Genomic DNA, 22,904 nt, shown 5'->3' on the forward strand with positions numbered 1-22,904 from the left:
TTAGACGGGCGCTGTGGCGGGGTGGTAAGACGTCGGCCTCTTAATCGGAAGGTCGAGGGTTCGAATCCCGGCCGCGGCTGCCTGGTGGGTTAAGTGTGGAGATTTTTCGATCTCCCAGGTCAACTTATGTGCAGACCTGCTAGTGGCTTATCCCCCTTCGTGTGTACACGCAAGCACAAGGCCAAGTGCGCACGGAAAAGATCCTGTAATCCATGTCAGAGTTCGGTGGGTTATAGAAACACGAAAATACCCAGCATGCTTCCTCCGAAAGCGGCGTATGGCTGCCTAAATGGCGGGGTAAAAACGGTCATACACGTAAAATTCCACTCGTGCAAAAACACGAGTGTACGTGGGAGTTTCAGCCCACGAACGCAGAAGAAGAAGAAGTTTGTTGTTGGGTCCAAAATGTTGATCTAATATTGTGCAAATGTATGCTTAATAAATCAGTGTTGAAACTAATAAATAAATAAATACATAAATCACAGATTGCTTGTTCGAAAGTGTAGAGGGTATTTGAATTTGATTTAGTTGACACAATACCAACCCCTAAATGATACTGGTTGGTTGTTGTTTGTTTAACGTCCCTTCAACCGTAATGGCTATCCTGGATGATACGGGAATAACTTCACTCTTTATACTATGGTATCATTTTAACTGCCATCGACATGAACAAAATAATGTTGCAATTGTCAACTGACCGTCTGTGGAATCAATTCCACAAATAAATCTCCCTCTGCATAGGAATAGCCAAGCTGTTTTGCTTTGAGTGTTTGAAAGTTCCCCTTATTTCGTATAAAACAGTAAACTGGTGAAAATATCAGCAGTGTCATGTTGTTCGTTTTCACGAGAAGAATTGTATCTTTAAAGTGAGTCTTTCATGGAATAGATTAGACCGAAGAAATCAATACACAAAGTGGTAGTATGTATGGAGACAGCCAGCTATTGTGCTTTGAAATGAAGTTGTTTACATAACCGATCACTCTGGCTTTCAGCCACGCTGGCTACTTGTTCAACTCTGTTTCTGCAAACTGACAACGTGTATTGAGCTTTTCTGAGTCTGGTCGGGTGAAGGGTATTTTTCCAGAATTCCCCTGCATGGAAATCCTCAGAAAGGGCATATATAACTGCTGTCGAACAGTCATCGCCTCAGATCATTTCATCCAGTGTAGTACAAGACTTCGTCTCCTTACCTTTGGAAGAAAAACGAATTCTGGTGAGTTATCTTCTATGTTTAATTGATGTCATTGATAAAGGTTTGTTTTAGAACAAGATACAACGAAAATGTGCTAACCAAATACGAACACAATAAATATGTATTCTTTCTGTGTTCCTGATTGTATCTTATGAGTACATTGTCATTCTTATCTTGAGCTGGGCCCCTTCACATGCAGTCTTTTGTTTCATAAAAGGTTAGTTTTAATGACATTTTATTGGATAAGAGCCATATCTTGGTACATGGAGTTTGGGAAATATTGGCATTACCAGCACTATGATAACAGTTGTCAAATGGGGAAACTAGCAAAACATTGATGTTGGTAGTCTGTTGTTGTTGTTTGAAACACTCGTACAGTAGTAGGCCTACACGTGTTTTATTCAGAATGTTAGAGAATAATGCCTACTCCTTGCAACTGACGCGACTAAGGCTATTGCAATCTCGGTATAAATCTGAATATGTTTGCTTTGGTGGCCGTTGCTAAAAGCATAGGCAGACCTGGGAACCCCCATTTTGCACTTGGAGCATTCTCAAAGGATCTTGACGTATTTTCAGAAAATGAGTGTACTCCACACAGTATTCAAAAATACAAAATACTGGATCGGTTTTGAGATGCACTTGTAAAAACAATTAGTCTAGGAATTGTTTTGATCGTATTTTTTTCCACTGGCCGTACTGATCGTATTACAGCGAAATCGTATGGGTTCCCAGGTCTGCAAATATGGATTTGAGTTGTTTACAACATAAAAACACATTAAAAAAGCTTCTTTGACATCTGATCAAAATATCGGTATACAATATATTTTTCCCCCTGCTGTTGCCAAAGCAATTCGTATATTTGCTCGCTTGTGTCTTCTGAGCGAATAATTGGACAATTTGTCAGATAAGATTTTTGTTCTGTGTCATAGCTGTTTGTTTGTCGGTTGTTGCACCACACTTTGAAGTAATCCCACACTTTGAAGTAAATTACTTCAAAGTGTGGGGATGTGCCCCACACTTTGAAGTAAACCCATTTTTTACTTCAAAGTGTGGGGGGATCTTCCCACACTTTGAAGTAAACTCAGTTTTTACTTCAAAGTGTGGGGGGATCTTCCCACACTTTGAAGTAACTTACTTCAAAGCGTGGGACTTTTGCATCGCCTGTTTGAGCCTGATGATTTTGTCAAAAAAAATGGCAAAGTCTTTTGGATGAGTGAACAGAAAAAGTGAGCGCGCCAAGAAACACAGTGATGTTTATTATCAACCACATTATTTGAGCTCCCACATCTGATTTTATAAATCTGATGCAGATTTGAGACCATTTTCTATAGGTGTTGGCCCTTTAAGAAAGCTTTAGGATGTATATACAACACGCGGGAACGAATCAAGAACACCCGGAAATGCAGGGAAACGTGTATTGTCGCAGTGGAGTTCTTTTTGCGGGGAATTGTCGTGGTGGGGATATTTCCAGGGATAATTGTCGCAGAGGGAACATTTGGCGGGGAAGTGTCGCAGTGGGGGACACTTGGTGGGGAATTGTCGCAGTGGGGATATTTGGCGAGTAATTGTCGAAGTGGGATACATTTGGCGGGAACTGTCGTAGTGGAGACATTTGGCGGGGAATTGTCGTAGTGGGAACATATGGCGACGAATTGTCGTAGTGGGGCCGTTTGGCGGGGAATTGTCGTAGTGAGGACATTTTCCAGGGAGAATTGGCGTAGTGTGGACATTTGGCGGGGAATTGTCGCAGTGGGGGACACTTGGTGGGGAATTGCCGAAGTGGGGACATTTGGCGGGGAATTGTCGTAGTGTGGACATTTGGCGGGGAATTGTCGCATTGTGGGACACTAGGCGGAGATATAGCTCAGTTGGTAGCGCGCTGGATTTGTATTCAGTTGGCCGCTGTCAGCGTGAGTTCGATCCCAGGTTCGGCGGAAATTTATTTCAGAGTCAACTTTGTGTGCAGACTCTCTTCGGTGTCCGAACTCTCCCCCCGTGTACACTACATTGGGTGTGCACGTTAAAGATCCCACGATTGACAAAAGGGTCTTTCCTGGCAAAATTGCTTAGGCACAGTTAATAATTGTCTACCTATACCCGTGTGACTTGGAATAATAGGCCGTGAAAGGTAAATATGCGCCGAAATGGCTGCAATTACTGGCCGTATAAAATTTCATCTCACACGGCATCACTGCAGAGCGCCTAGAACTGTACCCACGGAATATGCGCGATATAAGCGTCATTGATTGATAGGCGGGGAATTGTCGTAGTGGGTCAGTTTGGCGGGGAATTGTCGTAGTAGGGACATTTTCCAGGGAGAATTGGCGTAATGGGGACATTTGGCGGGGAATTGTCGTAGTGGGGCCGTTTGGAGGGGAATTGTCGCAGTGGGGACATTTTCCAGGGAGTTTGGCGTAGTGGGGACATTTGGCGGGGAATTGTCGCAGTGGGGGACACTATGCGGGGAATTGTCGTAGTGGGGACATTTGGCAGGGAATTGTCGCAGTGGGGAACACTGGGCGGGGAATTGTAGTGGGGACATTTGGCGACGAATCGTCGTAGATGGGCTGTTTGGCGGGGAATTGTCGCAGTGGAGGCCATTTTGCGGGGAAATGTCGTAGTGGGGACATTTTGGTGGGAATTATCGTAGCTGGGACATCTGGCGGGGAGTTGTCGCAGTTGGAATATTTGGCGGGAAATTATCGCATTTGCGGACATTTGGCGAGAAATTGTGATAGTGGGGACATTTTGTGGAGAAATATCGTAGGGGGGGCTTTTTACCGTAAGCCCATGCTTGTAAAATCGTGCCGAATTAGCCCAATTGTTCCCAAATAGTCTCCGCATGACCCAACATGTTTTAAAATCGTCACCACGAGTTTTCGCCACACTCAACAATGGGACATTGCTTAAAGCCTGACAACAAACATCACTATGTTTCTTGGCTCACTCACTTTTTCTGTTCACTCATCCAAAAGACTTTGCCATTTTTTGGGACAAAATCATCAGGCTCAAACAGGCGATGCAAAAGTCCCACGCTTTGAAGTAAGTTACTTCAAAGTGTGGGAAGATCCCCCCACACTTTGAAGTAAAAACTGAGTTTACTTCAAAGTGTGGGAAGATCCCCCCACACTTTGAAGTAAAAAATGGGTTTACTTCAAAGTGTGGTGCAACAGTCGGTCCACTTGCCGCTGGGTCGAAGATCAGTGACTGTTATGTTTTGTTTTGTCACAAATCAAACGTTTCAATAACTTACCCTTATTTTTCCTCTGAATCTTGGAACGTTGGCTGTCTATTTGTTTTTGGATTTCTTAATTTATTGCATTTGCTAATGTAGGTTTTGGTGTAGTTCTGAATATGGTCAAAGGTGATTCTCAATAACGACAACAGCTCATAAATATCGTTGCTGGCACTATATTCAAGTGCGCACGGAAAAGATCCTGTAATCCATGTCAGTGTTCGGTGGGTTATAGAAACACGAAAATACCCAGCATGAGGGATGTTCAACGTGCGGGCTACTTCACCTGCCTTGACCTCTCACCAATTCATTGTAAAGCGCTTAGAGAACGTCAAGCGCTCTATAAATCTCCCATATTATTATTATTATTTATTCCCAATGATTAGATAATAATGTGGACGCATATTATTAAAGTGTTCCCTACCTGTCTTCCTAATGGACACAATTGTCAGTAAGTACTGGTGTCACATGACTGATGTGAACCAGTTGATTGGCTAATGGCGATTCGCTTAAAACTGTTAGCGCACTCTTGGAGTGCGCAAACTTTTCCACATATCGTATTCTTTCACCCTTTGCCTAAGCGAGACTGTACTCTCATCCTCAGAATTAATTAATGACATGTAGCTTCTATTCTCCACATTACCAAAATTAATGACCATAAATTTCCTGCGGCTCAAAGCAGAAGTGTGTTTTTTTCTGACAGATTGCTTGCGCCTGTGCCACAGTGAAGCCCACTGAGCTAAAAATATAAGCCGCTGTGTCTCTTCTCAGTTTCGACTTGCGAAGATTCTTCTCATATGCCGTGTTAGTGGCATGTAGCTTATTATCCACATTACCAAATGATGAGTTAGTATACAATTCCCAGCGGCTAACAGAAAACACAAGTGTTATTCCGATTACGTACCAGCTAGACCAGCATTTGGAAGTCGACTGACTCGATCGACTCTGTCATACGTAGCAGACTACACTGAAATACGACTGCATCAGTTCAGTAAATGAATGGTTTCCGAATTATTATTTCAAGGCAACAACAATCGGACTCGAAAACGTGTAGGGTTTAGAACGTTCTTACCATGTATACGACTTATTACCAGCCTGCCTCGTGCGTGCAGACTCAGTGCAACGTGACGAGTAATTTTTGTTTTTGAAATGAGACTGCAGTGGTTCGATTGCCCTAGCCTAGCAGACGACATAAACCCCGCTCAGCAAATTCACATGTTGGGCAAATGTGAACGAAAAAACGATGGGGATATAATACGTGTAGAGTTCAGAGCATTCTTACCGTTCATATTTAGTACTAGACTCCCCAATGAGTGAAGATACAACACGAGAAACATACCACATTTATTTTGAAAATGTGCTAACCGTCGACCAGTCATTGGAGTCAATTCAAGGGGCATCACTCTGCACAGTCGATCCGTCGAAGTTCGGAGAGCACAGTCCTTTCTCCGAGTTCAAATGAGGTCTCTATGAAAGATCATCATTTTTTTTACCAACAAAAATTAAAACAAGAGTGTGCGTGTGACGAAAGCACGACACACTTGAGACAGCCCACACAAAAGTAGATCTTACACGACCTGACCACACAGTTATGCCTATCCAAATGCGCGTAGCACAATGTGCGTTTTGAATCTTCTTTTGTCTCTGGCGGTACTGACAATATCGTTATTGAAACAATCCCAGTGCACTATGCGCTTCGTTCAATAATGAATTTTCTCGATTTGCTTTATAAATCCCTTAGTGCACTGGGATGTCTCAAAAACTTAAATTATACATGCTCTTTCCACATGCAATCGGAGTGTACCGGCGCTTATTTTCTAGATTCCTATACAGATTTTGATGTAGTTCTTAATATAGTCATCGATTACACATTTTTATGTGTAGATGTGTTCATACTTTATTACATTCCATTTAACTTTTCGACGAGTATAAAGATCATTTTTATTTAATGAAAGGACATTCTTTTATCTCTAACCATGCAATCAAGCCATGTGCATTACAACATCGCGTTCATTAATTTTCAGTACTATATTTTAACGACATCATCCCTTGAATAACGTTACTTGTACAACGCTTTAATGGTGAAACTGATCTACTGGGTGGTGCATGGCAGCTTAAGGAAGAGTACATCTTTAAGGGGTTCTCTGTCGTGACTGCTAAGACCGAAGTAAACAAGGCACCACCTGCGGACTGAAAGCTATAGACCTTTGCGTTGTGTTTACAATCATTTGTATTCTGGCTCATAGCCAGGCGATATTAGACACACCTTCAAAATGAAGGTGTTCTTTGTCATCGATTACGTAGGCTGTTTTGATCTAGCTGTCGATCAAGACAGAGAACGGTGAGTTCACTGTGTGCACCTAGAAGCAGTATTCAAAAGATCTGTGGCTCTCTGCCATGTTGGCAATATTGCAGTTTTCTTGTATAGCCGAGTTCCCGTAATATAATAATACTAAATAATAATAATAAAGTGTATTTATATTGCGCCTATCCCTTACAAAAAACAAAAATATTTGGCTCTAAGCGCATTACAACATGTGTAGGGACTTGGTACAATCAAGTCTGACAAATACAATAACACAATATACAGTCGGTATCTTAAATAAAACTGGGAAAAGCAGCTTCGACATTTAAACACTGCTACTAAAAGATCCTCTAACGATGCATACTGCTTTACAATATGCATTTATGTATAAATATAGTTAAAGAACATCGAGTTAATAGGATTTAGAAAAGGTTCTTATGATAAAACTATCTAGCGAACGACGAAGAAGAAGAAGAATAAAACTATCAATGTCAATGTATAACAAGTCATTCAACGTAAATGGCCAAAGAATAACAACAAAGCAATGATGATAAAACAGTTATACTCAATGGCTAATAACGAGGCAGAACTAAATAGTATCGACACAAGATTAAAACAAAACATATTCCTGGAGACACATTTATTCATGTATCAAATAATCAATATACAACATACAGCCCTCGCACACTCGCACACACACGCCAAGGCACGTGTAGTCGCAATCATACACCGCGACAGCTATATGTTAACTAGCCCTGAGCTATGCAGATCCTGGTTGCACATGGGCCATTTTTCAGAAATTCCCTGTCTGGAAATACGCAGAAAGCCAGCCTAAAATAACTGAAAGGGATTTTCAACACTTTTATTTCTCATTCAGAAGCGTGGGTGTGTGAATTTGTGAAAACGCTGATTTTAAACGTAAAATTTTACGCTGACTCTGCGTGTATACTTTTTTTCTTGATATAAATGGTGATAACTAAATAAAATTAAAAACAGGAAAGGTTAATCCTTTAATGGCTAAGTTGATTGGTGAAGATCATTTTGCTGGGAAGACTTGCTTCAAGATCGTTTAAAGTTGAAGAAAAATAAATACCAGATAAGTAAGTTGCGATCCTACGTTGTGGACAGCATTTCATAAGATATGGTAATTGCACGACTGTTCATAAAATTATTGCTATATGAAATGCTGTGATCCATTTCCTCTTAAGACTTATTTCAAATCAACACAATATCCAGGTCTGGCTTGAAAACACAGTTGAGTATATTCCTGTGTCTAGAAATACCGTAAAGTTTAAATCGAGACAAACATACCTTTGCTAGATAATTACAACACGACAACCGTAGCCCACGTTAGAATCTAATTAAAGTCTTCTTTACAGACTTCACGATGCAGTATGACGAAGAACCGGATCTGACGGATTTCCCACACTCTTTCCAACTAGATGGTGGAAGTCGGAAGGCAGCTCTCATACGTTTGCAACGGCAGGAAGAAACTGCATTAACGGCTGGACAGTACACAACTGCCTTTGACGTTGCCCGCGTGCACAACCTTCTTGCTTACATATTGTGCACCTTGAAAAAAGGCCCAGAGGCTCTTGTTCACGTACATACCGTTTTAGAAAGCCAGGACAAAAACATTGTCTCCCTCGCCAACAAGGTAGTCATTCTAAGGCGTCTGGGTGAACTTCGAGAAGCAAGCGAAGCTTACCAGCGTCTGAAAGACCTGCAGCAAGATGAAGACTTTGAATACCTGAAAGTCTTAGCAAATGCTGAGCTAGCAGAGTGTTACGCTCGTTCTGGCCGTCACATGAACAAAAAGGCGATCGAACTCTTCAAAGAAGTCATCCCTAAAGGCAGAGAACCAGAGGTGTGGTCATGGAGGTATGGACTTGCACTCATGTACAGACAAGCTGGAAGCCTCCAGTGTGTCCTAAATGCTTCTAATGACACGTCAAGGTTTCCCAGATTGAGTTTGCGGCAGTTAAAAAGAGTGATAAATGGGTCAACAGATGAAACCCTGAAAGCAAAAGCTTACACTGAGATCGCTTGGCTGATCTTCTCGACACTGGACAGAGAAATGAAAATGAAGCTTGTGAATGAAGCAGGCATCGGTATGATTGAGGCGTGCAACAAAGCTCTTCAACTTGATTATACAAACACTTCGGTTCTCCGAAAAGTTGGTCGAATTTTCAGGTATGCTAAAGGAGAATATCTCAACATTGCTTGCCGTCTTCTTGAGCGTGCCTTAAGCTTTCAAGAGTCTTCTGCAATTTATCACGATCTGGGGCTGACATATAAAGCCATGGCCCTGAGATCAAAGAAAGCTAGTTTGAGAGAAGAAGCATACAAAGAGAGAAAACGTAGATTGAAGAGAAAGCACTTGCGTAAAAAGAACAAGTGGAAAGAAAGAAAAGCCAAGAAGTGTCCTACCAACAGAACACATTACACAGCCGACGTACCAGTAGATGCAAATGATGCTAAAATGGTTGCAAAGCTATGCAAAATGATCAAATCACCCCCAGTGGGAGCGATGTTAGAGCTGTCGCCCGGGGATGAGTACGTGGCTAATGCAGTGCATTCTCTGAAAAAGTCAGTTGAGTTCAGTGAAGGTGAGAACACAAGAGCAGCGTATGACCTAGCTCTCATGTTTCTGGCCTTGGGCGAAACAAACGAAGCTTTAAGGATCTTTGACAGCATCTGCAAACGGGATGTTCTCCTTGACCAAGATGCATCTGTAGCACCACTTGATGTCATTGCTGCATATGAGCAGTATGGTCTGATCTTACTATCAGAAAGGAGGAAAGAACCAGACAACGCCGAGAAAAAAAAGATGCTGGCAGAAGGGTTGTTGAAGTTGGAGAAGTCGCTACAAATAGCAGCAAGAGTGTACACAAGAAAAACACCACTTGGAAAATATTCAAAAATCATGTGGAAATCCCTTGCCATCCTGATGAAAATTGTTGAGGAATCAAATACAAGTATGACAGAAAAACTCAAAAAAAAGATACGACTTATCAGAATGATCAACCGACCCAGAGAGCTCCGGCGGTTCATGAAACCATTGAGAGCGAAGGCACGCAAAGAAAAAGACGTAGAAGGTCTTAAGATGTGTGTTGAGGATGATTGTGAGAAAAGAAAATGGCAAACGTTTGTTCCCCTCACTAACATACTTCTTCGCGCAATGAAAAGAGATGAGAGAGAAGAGTATCTTAAGCAAGGCGTCCTACAAAAAGTCTTCATCGAAACAGCCCGGCAACAGCTGACGATCGACAGGTTATCTGCAAAGTATTTGCTGAAGTCAGTGTTTTCTGACGTCCATGCCAGTGGAGTTTTCCCAACTGATGATGTATGCAGCTCAGCAGACACTGGAAGGGAATCAGCGGCAAACTCAGAAGATAGATTTGCAAACAGACGAAAGTATAGGTGGGATGTTATTCTACTGCACGACGACGGGGCTGAAGGAAATGCTCAGAACCTGGAACACACCCTGCGAGAACTCTGTGGACTTTCTGTGACATGCATGGATGAAGACGTAACACCAGGACACCTCAGCAATGCAGGCACAATAGAAAACATTGGCCTAAGCTGCGTGGTCATTGTTCTGCTTGCAAACACTGACAACAGTTTTGAACGCGAGGAAGAATGTGCGTATCTGGAACACGTTCCTCGAGCTGAGAAGAAGACATTTGTGCTGAAAGTCAAATGTGACTGTCACATTCCATCAAACCTACCACAGAAGCTACCACAATATCTGTGTCAACCTGCTTTGTGGGAAATCACCACATCAGCCAGCCATCCCGAAGACGCAAATGAAAGCGATGAAAACTCTGCAGAATCCATACTTCCAGAATCTGAAGTATCAGAAACAACAATGCAGCCTCTTGACGAATCCTCTGTGACTGCACTCTGCAGTCTTTTTCAATTTCTCCTGGAGCTGAACTAGCAACTTTGTCCCCGCCATCCTTGATTTCCCATGTTCTTACTTTGCCTACTGGGAAAACGACTGAAATACCCCTGTTCGCCAAGTGCACCCTTTGCAGATTGTCTTTTTCTTACAATAGTTGGCTCTTGTCAGACTAAATGTGTAAACATTACCACATGTGACAGGGAGACTACAGTCGCCCTTCACAGCAGACTCTGCAGAGTTGTTCGCCTTAGAAGTAGGCAACACCTGTGGATTGTAGAGTTCTGTTTGTGATGGGGTCTGGCGGCTTTTGTCTCTCTGTATGTTCATGGATTCCTTTGCGAATGCATAACAGTTTTTATAGGGCTTAGAAATAAGCTCTAAAATTCTCAATCCTGTTTGATTGGACTTCGCCTCCAAAGGTGATTGTGGTGTTTCGACACTCTGTTACACACATACGGAGCATCCCGGTCTTGGACACGTAACACATATATATTTGTGCTCAGTTTCTGATGAATACCTTCATACTGTGCCGTGTGACATGGCAGATGTATTGTCTTGCTACAGTCAACGTAGGACGAATTCACACTTACATGGAGAAAACCCCCATTGGGATGTTGTACTTTTGGCAGACTCCACAAATGTTTATGTTCTTCGTTCCATTCAAGACGTAAGTATAAACTGTAAGACCAATAGTCATACATATTAAGTATACATTAGGCCAAAAAAAAAAATTTGTCTGTTTAGGGTAACCCGACCGACCCTATCGATTTGGCGCCAACCCAAAAACTTTTTTTTGATTTCAAAAAAAAAAAAAAAAAAAAGAGGTAAAAATGCTAAAAAGAGACATTTGGCGTTTCTTTCTCTCCCTTTCTCTCTGTTTTATTTATACGTTAGTTTTGAAACATGTATTCATCAAATATAAGAAGTGAATGTTCAGCCAACATAGCATTTACACAACAAAAAAAAAATAAAAAAAATAACAAGTCGCGTAAGGCGAAAATACAATATTTAGTCAAGTAGCTGTCGAACTCACAGAATGAAACTGAACGCAATGCAACGCAGCAAGACCGTATACTCGTGGTCCACCGCTCACGGCATAGGCAGTGAAATTGACAAGAAGAGCGGGGTAGTGGTTACGCTATGCTGCATAGCACGCTTTTCTGTACCTCTCTTCGTTTTAACTTTCTGAGCGTGTTTTTAATCCAAACATATCATATCTATATATTTTTGGAATCAGGAACCGACAAGGAATAAGATGAAAGTGTTTTTAAATTGATTTCGAAAAAAAAATTTTGATAATAATTTTTATATATTTAATTTTCAGAGCTTGTTTTTAATCCGAATATAACACATTTATATGTTTTTGGAATCAGCAAATGATGGAGATAAGAGAAACGTACATTTGGATCGTTTTATAAATTTTTATTTTTTTTTACAATTTTCAGATTTTTAATGACCAAAGTCATTAATTAATTTTTAAGCCACCAAGCTGAAATGCAATACCGAACCCCGTGCTTCGTCGAAGAGTACTTGACCAAATTTTCAACCAATTTGGTTGAAAAATGAGGGCGTGACAGTGCCGCCTCAACTTTCACGAAAAGCCGGATATGACGTCATCAAAGACATTTATCAAAAAAATGAAAAAAACGTTCGGGGATTTCATACCCAGGAACTCTCATGTCAAATTTCATAAAGATCGGTCCAGTAGTTTAGTCTGAATCGCTCTACACACACACACAGACACACACACAGACACACGCACATACACCACGACCCTCGTTTCGATTCCCCCTCGATGTTAAAATATTTAGTCAAAACTTGACTGTGACTAAATATAAAAACCTACCTACCTACCGACCCTACTTTTTTTGGTCATGTTACCCTAAACAGACAATTTTTTTTTTTTGGCCTTAAGAGAATTCGTGTCCGAGTGAACAAAGACGAAGAAGATTGTGTATACTTAGATTGAAAATTGTGTTTATTATTAATTTGTTATTTATTCCGGGAGGAGGGGGGGGAGAGTCCTTTTTTTCTGAATACCATGGAAATCAGCATTACGATATTAACATTCAATAGCAGTGGCCTATATAATTTCAAACCTGTGTCAGCGGCGTATATGTGCGCTATCAGATCGTGAAGCTATATAAACTTCACTGACTGACAGCTAATACCTGACTAAAACATATCTTATTCATGTATTTAAATAGTTATTAAGTAGGCTATGTTGATTATTTTATTCTAAAGAAATGATCAAACACTGACAGTTAAGTTCATGGAACGTTCATTTACAGACCACATACAACCTTTTAAATAGATCACATTTTGAGTCAGTTATGTTTGTTTAATGGACAGTTTCGCCCCTAATATGTTATGATAAAGTACACACACACACACACACACACACACACACACACACACACACCCCTACACTCACGCACAAACACACGCAAGCACACACACACATACACACAAACACACGCAAGCACACACACACACACACACACACACACACACACACGCACACACACACACACACATGCAAACACGTGTTCGCACACACACATTTGCCAGAGATAGGGATGGCGTCCTCAGGCTTGCAGTCGGCACTAATGTCAACAGGATTGCTCTCAGTCGAAGTCGAAAAATTACCAGGGTTTGTCATATTGTCTTCCAAGTCTGTTCAAAAAGAGTTTGTTAAGCTTAAATACTGAAACTATGATTTTCACGGGTGCAGTTAACATTGTGTCATAAATCCAACTACAAGTTTAATATTAGTGGCGCATCAACTCCTTACGGACGACTTCTGACTCTTTTAATCCAATTGTTACGCGCTACTTTCGTTGTTGCTAGCTTTCCACTTTGGAGAAGCGACCCGAATGTTTTAGCAATGTATGAAATAACGTGATTGCAGGTGTCACGAACTGAAACCTCTGCTGAACAATCCTTCTCATTGCGGTCAATGCGCATGCGCCAATCTTTGACTTAAAAAATCCGACACTTTGACCGAACAAACCATGGGTTAGGGTTAGGGTAAGGGTTTGGGTAAGGGTTAGGGTTAGGTTGTTCACGACCTGATTAATCTCCCCATGTTAGCGCATGCGCATTGACCGCAATGAAAAGGATTGTTCAGGCAGAGTTTTCAGTTCGTGACACAGGAAGCAAAATCTGAAAACTGTTTCAGTCATGTTTGTCATTCAACATATCAACTGTTTAAATGAAGGTACAACGTCTTGGAGTTAGGGGTACTCACAGGTGAATAAGTACCATAGTTTACTATACTCAAAGTACTATAGTATACGATCGTTTACTATAGTAAACGTAATATAGTATACTACAATACAATGAAATACTTTGGCGTGCTATAGTATAGTACATTATAGTATACTACAGGACATCCTATATATGTGGTACTTTTTATGATCTGGGCTAACATTATGTCGTTCACGCGTGATGTCAGAGCTACTTGATTTTCCTTTCCAAAGTGATAAAAAGCGAACGGAAGACAATGGGCAGTTAAGCGTCCCTTTTTCAGAATATTTGCAACTCACACTCTCTATTGATCAACAACACTTCAACAATTGTTGAAATATACTCTGATACTTTGAAATAATGCTTTTCAGGGCCGGACTAGGTAAGTACTAGGGGGGGGGGGGGGGGTTACAGATGGGGGTCCATCCTAGTCCGGCCCTGCTTTTTTTTACATTTAGTCAAGTTTTGACTAAATGTTTTAACGTAGGGGGGGAATCGAGACGAGGGTGTGGTGTGTGTGTGTGTGTGTGTGTGTGTGTGTGTGTGTGTGTGTGTGTGTGTCTGTGTGTCTGTGTGTCTGTGCGTGTGTGTCTGTAGAGCAATTCAGACTAAACTACTGGACCAATCTTTATGAAATTTTACATGAGAGTTCCTGGGAATGATATCCCCGGACTTTTTTTCTTTTTTTCTATAAATGTCTTTGATGACGTCATATCCGGCTTTTTGTAAAAGTTGAGGCGGCACTGTCACACCCTCATTTTTCAATCAAATTTATTGAAAGTTTGGCCAAGCAATCTTCGACGAAGGCCGGACTTCGGTATTGCATTTCAGCTTGGTGGCTTAAAAATTAATTAATGACTTTGGTCATTAAAAATCTGAAAATTGTAAAATAAAATTTTTTATAAAACGATCCAAATTTACGTTCATCTTATTCTGTATCATGTTCTGATTCCAAAAACATATAAATATGTTTTATTTGGATTCAAAACAAGCTCTGAAAATTAAAAATATAAAAATTATTCTTAAAATAAAATTTCCGAAATCGATTTAAAAACAATTTCATCTTATTCCTTGTCGGTTCCTGATTCTAAAAACATATAGATATGATATGTTTGGATTAAAAACACGCTCAGAAAGTTAAAACGAAGAGAGGTACAGTAAAGCGTGCTATGAAGCACAGCGCAACCGCTACTGCGCCAAACAGGCTCGTAACTTTCACTGCCTTTTGCACTAGCGGCGGACTACGTTCAGTTTCATTCTGTGAGTTCCACAGCTTGACTAAATGTAGTAATTTCGCCTTACGCGACTTGTTTTGTTTGCTTTCAACGCATCAACTGAGCACTCCATCGTAAGAAAAATTATATCTCATTCATTCACATATCATCAACACTTTCAACTAATCTAGAGCCGATAACACACCACACACACGTACACACACACACACACACACACACACACACACACACACACACACACACACACACACCCCTCCCCGGTACGCGAGCACACACACACACACACACACACACACGCACACGCACACAGAGTCAAACACACACACTCACACACACACACACACACACACACACACACTAGCACACACAAAACACAAAACACACTGCAAGCAGTCGTCATCTGGCTCTGTGAATACAAGGTGTGAATAGAAATGTAGACAACTGGCAAATAGGGTGTGACATTTGCGCAGAGTGAAACTTCTTTGCTGAATTAATAATGCAAACAGACGTTGGTGTTAACTACGACATTTAGCAAAATATTTACATCGAGCACTGAAATCTGTCAAGCTGTATAAATGTGTGTGCATCAAATTGAAAGAATGTTCTTCTCCCGGTTCAAAGCCTGGGCATATTTAAACAATTATGGTGAACTAATTACGAGATGCTCTACGTGAAAAGAGAGATACCTTCATGCATACAATGTAACACGAGGTGTTCTTTTTTTCTCCGTAGATTTCAAGATGGAGTTCGAGAATGCAGAGCCTGATCTAAGGGATTTTCCACACTCCTTTCAACTGCACCCTGGAGGCGACGAGCTTAGTCTTCGACGCCTTCTTGAACAAGAAGATGCTGCTCTAAAGAATGGCTTGTACAGAACTATCTTTGAAATTGCACGTGTGCACAATTTCATTGCTTTTATTCTGTGCAAGCTGTGTAAAGGAGAGGAGGCTCTTCAACATCTGAAAAAGGTCCTGAGAGGACAAACACTGAGCGACAACACTGAAATCCTGGGCCAAAAGAGAAACATAGTCTCCCTAGCCAACAAAGTTGTTATATTAAGGGAAATGGGCCGGGCCGAGAAAGCCGCAAAAGTGTACAGACGTCTTCAACGTCTTCGACAGGATAAGGACTTTCGTTATCTGAAGGTCTTGGGAAAAGCTGAACTGGCAGAATGTTGCAATCGTTTAGGTCACCAGGCCAATCAAAAAGCAATTGGACTCTTCAAGGAGGTCATCCTAAACGGCAGAGAACCAGAAGTGTTGTCATGGAGGTATAGTCTAGCACTTGCATACAGGAAAGCCGATAGTCTGCAGTGTGCGTCCACTGATATGATCAGTTATTCCAAGTCCTGTCTAACTGAATTGCAAGAAGTGATAAAGGCTACAGCAGATGATACGTTGAAAGCAAAAGCTTACGCTGAAATCGCTTGGTTAATCTTTAAAGCACATGATAGAAAAGCAAAAGCAGTCCTTCGGCAAAAAGTGGGCCTCTCTGCGATTGAAGCCTGTACTGAAGCTCTTATTCTTGATAATATGAACTCTTTGGTGCTCCATAAGGTTTGTCGAGTTTTCAGATATGTAAATGTTTCATACTCTAACAGAGCATGTAAACTTCTCATCCTTGCTGCAAACACTCAAGGGTCTTCCACAATGTATCATGAATTGGGACTGACCTGCAAAGCTATGGCTTTGAGGTCACAGAAAAACAATTTAGAAAATAGGACACAAGGACTGATTTTTGGGAAAACACTGTGGACAAAGAAGAAGTACAAGAAGACTAAAGTACCAAAGACCCAAAATTTCAGAGCGACAATTGTTGAAAAGCTGCACAAGATAAGCAGATCAAGCTTAGACAGTGCAATGATGAAGCTGTCACCAGACAATGAACTTGTTGCTATGTCAGTTAACTGTTTAGAGAAGGCAGTTGAGTTACAGAAAGGTCAACATTCAACAACAATATATGACCTTGCTTTCATGTATAAAGTCCAAGGGAGGGAAGCAGAAGCGTTGACACACTTTGATAGCATTTGCACACTTGATAAAGGGATATCTTTGACGCCATATTACGTCATTGCCGCATTTGCGCAGTGTGGTCTTATCTTACTATCCCAATCACAAAACAGGTATGAAGCTGACAACACAAAGAAAAAACAAATGAGAAAGGAGGGGCTGTCAAAGTTAAAAAGGTCTCTGCAAATGGCAGCAAAAGTGTACGCTCATAGAATTCCGTTCCGACAAGATTCGAAAGTGCTGTGGAAATCCATTTTCATTTTGATGGAGCATGTCGATGAATCCAGCGAAAGTGAGACAGTAAAGCTAAAAGCAAAGATTCAACTTATCAAGTTGATCCGTCGCCCAAAAGAACTGCGGAAGCTCTTCATATTCGTTAAAAGGAAAGCTCTAGAAGAAGAAGACGTGGACAGTCTAAAGCTTTGCATCAATGATTACTTACACAGAGACAAACATGAAGCCGCTGTTCCCTTCATGGATGTGTTGGTTTGCACAGCACCAATAGATCAGTATCTCAAGAAAGGTCTTGTCCAGAAAGTCTATATTAACGCAGCGAGAAAACAATTGCTGAAAAACACGTCATTCGCAAAGCATGCTCTGAAGTCGGTGTTTGCAGCCTGTTTCGGCTGTGTATGCGCGGATTCCAACAACGATAGTGTGTGCAGTTCTTCCAATTCTGTCTTTGTTGGCGAAGATGGTGACGAGAAGAAGATGCATGCAACAGATTATAAGTACAAACAAGACGCTGACAATCATCTAGATGTCGCTCAGGCCGATTCGTCAGCAAATGGCGCTCTGAATAAGTGGGATGTTATGCTACTGCACGACCATGAAGCCGAAAGTAAGGCCAAGACACTGGTACTGATTCTGCGAGAACTTTGCGGACTCTCTGTGACACGCATGAATGAGGATGTGAGTCCAACAGGCTTGAATCACCATGAAACAATGAACATTATTGAACTAAGCTGTGTATTCATCATCTTGCTGGCAGCGCCTCACAATACTGAAGAAGATTTAGAACTGTTAAAATACTGGGACCTGGCTGCATGTCGCAACATTGACAATGTCTTTGTGCTCAATTTGCAGGAAAACTGCCACATTCCAAGACTACTGATGCAGAAACCTAATGTTCAGTGTCATCCTGCTTTGTGGGAAATCTCTTGGAGCGCCACAAAGACGACTAACGTACGTGACTGTCCTGGAAAATGCCACGGTGCGGGACATGCTGGTCACGGGGCCGTAAATTCGGATTCTGGTGCGCTCAAAATCTCCTCAGGTTCGTTGGATGAAGCCTCAGCTGATGCGCTTTGTGCTCTTTTTGACTTTCTCACCCAAAGGCCAAAACCATAAAGCTTTGACCGAATAACAATGGAAAGTAAGCTATGTGTTGTGTTAAGGAACATTATCTGTGTCTCTTACAAACGCAGCAAATCTAAGATTGTGAAATATATGTGACTAAAGATTGTGATAAGTGTTATAGGTTTTTCGAGTGTAAAATTAATTTTGAAACTGTAAGATGCTCAACAGGTTAAACGTCTATCATTATTTTGTGTCTGTTGTTTATATTGTTCGTCCACTTGAAAAAACCGATAGGTCCAAGTTCTGGTGACATTTTCTTTTTATCTACAAATACAAGTTCCGTAAACTTTATTTGTCTCTATGTTTTTTCTCCAGATGCTTGATTGTAGTGAAGCCAAATCTGCGGACATTTGCAATTATTAATTATTCAAAATCAAATTTAGTGCGAAAAACCAATGAAATCAATTAGCAGAACAAACATTTTAACACTTTAAAAATGGCAATCATGAAAATGTACAGTAACATTTACCTTGGCACTGAAATACAATCTACGATCTGTGGCCAGTGAAAGATTAAAACAAAAAAATTAAACTTAATTATGGTATAACGATGAGGGAAAATGTTACCTGTGGTTGAAAACTATCATCCGGGACAAGAGGTGAGTTCGAAAGATTTCTGCCCCCATAAAGATACGAGATTACTTTGGCAGAAAACAGCATGTACATTAGCACGAATTGCAGGGAAATATGTCCTTTTTAAGATTGTTTAGAGTTGCCCAATTTTTACTAAAGCATGTTTATCTTGTGATAATGTGTCCATTAATATTTTACTTTGATATAGTTGAATTTGCATTGTGTACATAATTGTTTATTTGTGTATGTACATGTATTTTGTATTTATGAGTATATCAGTCTTGTAGAATTATATGTTTACAGAAATAGTGTTACAAGTAGTAGTAGTAGTGTCTTGTCCTTCTGAAAACGTTATGTTTGAAGGGAACGTACTCAAAGTGCTCGTGAATGTAAATGAAATGTCTATCTAAAGAGTATATAATTCCCAACGTCCGAAAATGATGAATATCATTTTTTTTCTTCCTATTATACGTGTCCAGTTTAAAGCCCTTCTATGTCCACAAGCCCGTTTTGTTTTTAATTAAACCTGTACTCAATAACAAGTACTCAGACCACCACCACCATCTCTCTCTCTCTCTCTCTCTCTCTCTCTCTCTCTCTCTCTCTCTCTCTCTCTCTCTCTCTCTCTCTCTCTCTCTCTCTCTCTCTCTCTCTCTCTCTCTCTCTCTCTCTCTCTCTCTCTCTCTCTCTCTCTCTACTGCTTTTTAACAAAGGAATCTTTATGCATAAAATCATATCCGAAACTCTACCCCAAACCATTTGTTCAAAGTTCTCTTTGAAGAATTCACACCACCTTATGAAATTTAACACTCCTCTTCCTAGGATAGACTTATTTAAGTCTAGTCTAGTTTATTCAGGTGGCCGTCTCTGGAACGCTCTTCCGAATGCCTTACGGGAAGCTACCAGCACAGATTCTTTCAAAAACAAATATATATCCCATTTAATGAAAATAGTATATTCTTGATTGTTATGTCCTTTGGGACACAGTCACTCACTTTTGATTTATTGTTTTGTTCACGAAATTATGATGTTCTGCATAATATCCATTGTCTTACAGAGTTGATGTACTATTGCATATAGTATTCTGACTCTAATTGACTTGCAAATTTTTACTTTGCACCTTGTCATGAACATTTATAAACTACAATGTTTCATATAATGCACTTATGTACATAAACTTATACTGTTTTACTAATTATGTAAGTATGTAGTAGTAGTTATTATAGTAGATTTAGTCCCTCTTTAGGGCGAGGGCCAGATGCAAAAAAGTATACCAATGCTTATTCTGTTACCCTCGTAAAATAAAGAATTGTCATTGTCATTGTCATTGTCATTGTCTCTCTTACCTGTTCGCAAACCTTCACCCATATAAATGTATGTTAAATGTATATTTGTAAACTTGTCTTTATATATATAAAAAAAAATTAAATTGTTATTCATCATCCGTGCTTGACTAAATTATGCGTTTGAGGAAAGTGTCTTTGCTTTGGAGCATAGGGACTGGGGATAATTACCAAGGTAATTAGCTCTCTTTCTTGAAATCGCTCTGTGCACAGTTTTAATATGTGACTAGTCCCCGAGTACGCAGTAGGAGGGTCCAGCAGACTTTAATTGTGTGTGTGTCTGTCTGTCTGTGTGTCTGTCTCGACTTAACGGCTTATTACTGGGAAACTACTGGGCGCAGTTCTTTCAAAAGTTGATACACTAACTTGATAATAGGTCCGATTGATCGTATTAAAACTTCATAATGTTACCTGGGACCTAGCTAAATGCCCCAAAAAACACAAAAGCCGCTCTTAACGGTGGGGGTTTTTACGTGGGAGGCTGGTCGCTTTGCGAACAGCCAGTCACTGAACTAAAGGGGAGACTTGTAGGCGGCTGAGCACGAGAAAAGCATGTTTTGCAAGACAGCCGACGGGGATTTGGTCTCGGCAAAGAAACTATTGGTCTCGGTGAAAGAGAGCACGAGAGAGTCTATGGCCAAAGTGATCGGGGATCGATTCCCGGCATAGGCGGTCTATATGTTTTTTATTTTTTTTTAAATTCTCATTTACTATTGTTTATTATGAACGTTTTAATGTTTTATTTTACTCTAATAATTTTTTTTAATTGTGCAAAAATAAATTAAAATTTTTTTTTTTTTTAAATCCAAGTGACCCAGGTTCGATTCCCGGCATGGGCGGTCTATTTTTTTTTTTTTTTTTTAATTCTTGTTTACTATTGTTTATTATGAACGTTTTAATGTTTTATACCACTGCGCGAGGAGTATAGGCATTTGAGTTCACTGGCGATTGTCAGAGATTTGTTGGCTTGGAGGAAAGCGTTTCCGACAATGGCCAAAGAGATCCGGGTTCGATTCCCGGCATGGGCGGTCTATTTTCTTTTTTTTTTTAATTCTTGTTTACTATTGTTTATTATGAACGTTTTAATGTTTTATTTTACTCTAATAATTTTTTTAATTGTGTAAAATAAATATTTTTTTTTTTAAATCCACGTGCACAAGACAAAAACTTTCATACTGGGGGAGCGTACTCGGGTCCAGCGCCAGCGTTTTTTATTTCAGATTAATTGATATCAGCGATGGCACCTGGCATCTAAATGTTCTTCTCGAGCTGTTTTTGTAAAGTTTTGAATTTTGACTTAGTTGTACTGTATTGTTTTTAATTGGTAATATTGGTCTTGTTTTTGTTCACATGCGTTTTGTTTTTATCAGGGTCTAAGCCTGTTGCAGATTTTTGTCAGAATGTGTAGGCCTCTACGAATTGAATTTGTCATGTCTTTCACAAACAAGATCATTTTGATATATAATGGTTGGTCATGTATGAAAATAAATGAAGACCACACACACACACACACACACACACACACAAACACACACACACACACACACACACACACACACACACACACACACACACACACAACAAATAGCAACAACAACACAAACTTGTGAAGGTTCCCTTTTAGAGTGTAGATCTGTTTTGGTAGATTGCCTGAAACACTTCACACGGTAACAGTATACGTGACGTCAAGCGTCATACATACCGGAAAGAATAGAACGTTTCATTGCCAATGGAATGCAATAAATAGTCGTGCCATTCGTCAAAATCTCACAATGTGCTTTTACATTTAAAATTGGTAGAATGTACATTAAAGTAGAAAGCAATAGATGTGGGCGAAGAGGTTTTCTTCATATGACTTAACGCTACCACATAACAAAATATAAAAACAAGAAAGGTATGTTATCGGAACGTTATATTTATGACAAAACGTTAGGTTCACTGACACCCCCCGCGGGTTAGGGGGAAGAATTTACCCGATGCTCCCCAGCATGTCGTAAGAGGCGACTAACGGATTCTGTTTATCCTTTTATCCTTGTTAAGTGTTTCTTGTATAGAATATAGTCAATTTTTGTTAAGATTTTAGTCAAGCAGTATGTAAGAAATGTTAAGTCCTTTGTACTGGAAACTTGCATTCTCCCAGTAAGGTAATATATTGTACTACGTGCTTTTGTGAACAAGAAACAATTGACAAGTGGCTCTATCCCCTCTCCCCCCTTTCCCCATCGCGATATAACCTTCGTGGTTGAAAACGACGTTAAACACCAAATAAAGAAAGAAACGTGCACTGACCTTCGACCGTGCGGTCTTTTTGGCAAACAATTATCAAACAGAAAATAAACGTATCTGACAAATTGCCCAGAAGCTTGCTCGGAAGACACAAGCGAGACAATCGAAGATTGAAGATTGGATCAAAGATCAGTGGACGTTACGTTTTTGTGTGTGTTTTTTTTATAAATAAAACGTTCCAATAACATAACCTTTTAGTTTTTTTTAATTCT

The 22,904-nt window shown here is 40.3% G+C and overlaps 1 protein-coding gene across 1 annotated transcript; it reads left to right on the forward strand.

Moving 5' to 3' along the window:
• The first annotated feature begins 1,093 nt into the window (after positions 1 to 1,093).
• LOC138978013 (uncharacterized) lies at positions 1,094 to 20,384 on the forward strand. The gene is made up of 3 exons (XM_070350632.1): positions 1,094 to 1,213; positions 8,112 to 11,306; positions 15,856 to 20,384. The coding sequence occupies exons 1-2, from the start codon at positions 1,096 to 1,098 to the stop codon at positions 10,673 to 10,675; spliced, it is 2,682 nt and encodes an 893-aa protein (XP_070206733.1). The 5' UTR covers positions 1,094 to 1,095; the 3' UTR covers positions 10,676 to 11,306; positions 15,856 to 20,384.
• Positions 20,385 to 22,904: the final 2,520 nt, after the last annotated feature.

Source organism: Littorina saxatilis, linkage group LG1 (assembly GCF_037325665.1).
Source record: "Littorina saxatilis isolate snail1 linkage group LG1, US_GU_Lsax_2.0, whole genome shotgun sequence".
Classification (NCBI taxonomy): domain Eukaryota; kingdom Metazoa; phylum Mollusca; class Gastropoda; order Littorinimorpha; family Littorinidae; genus Littorina; species Littorina saxatilis.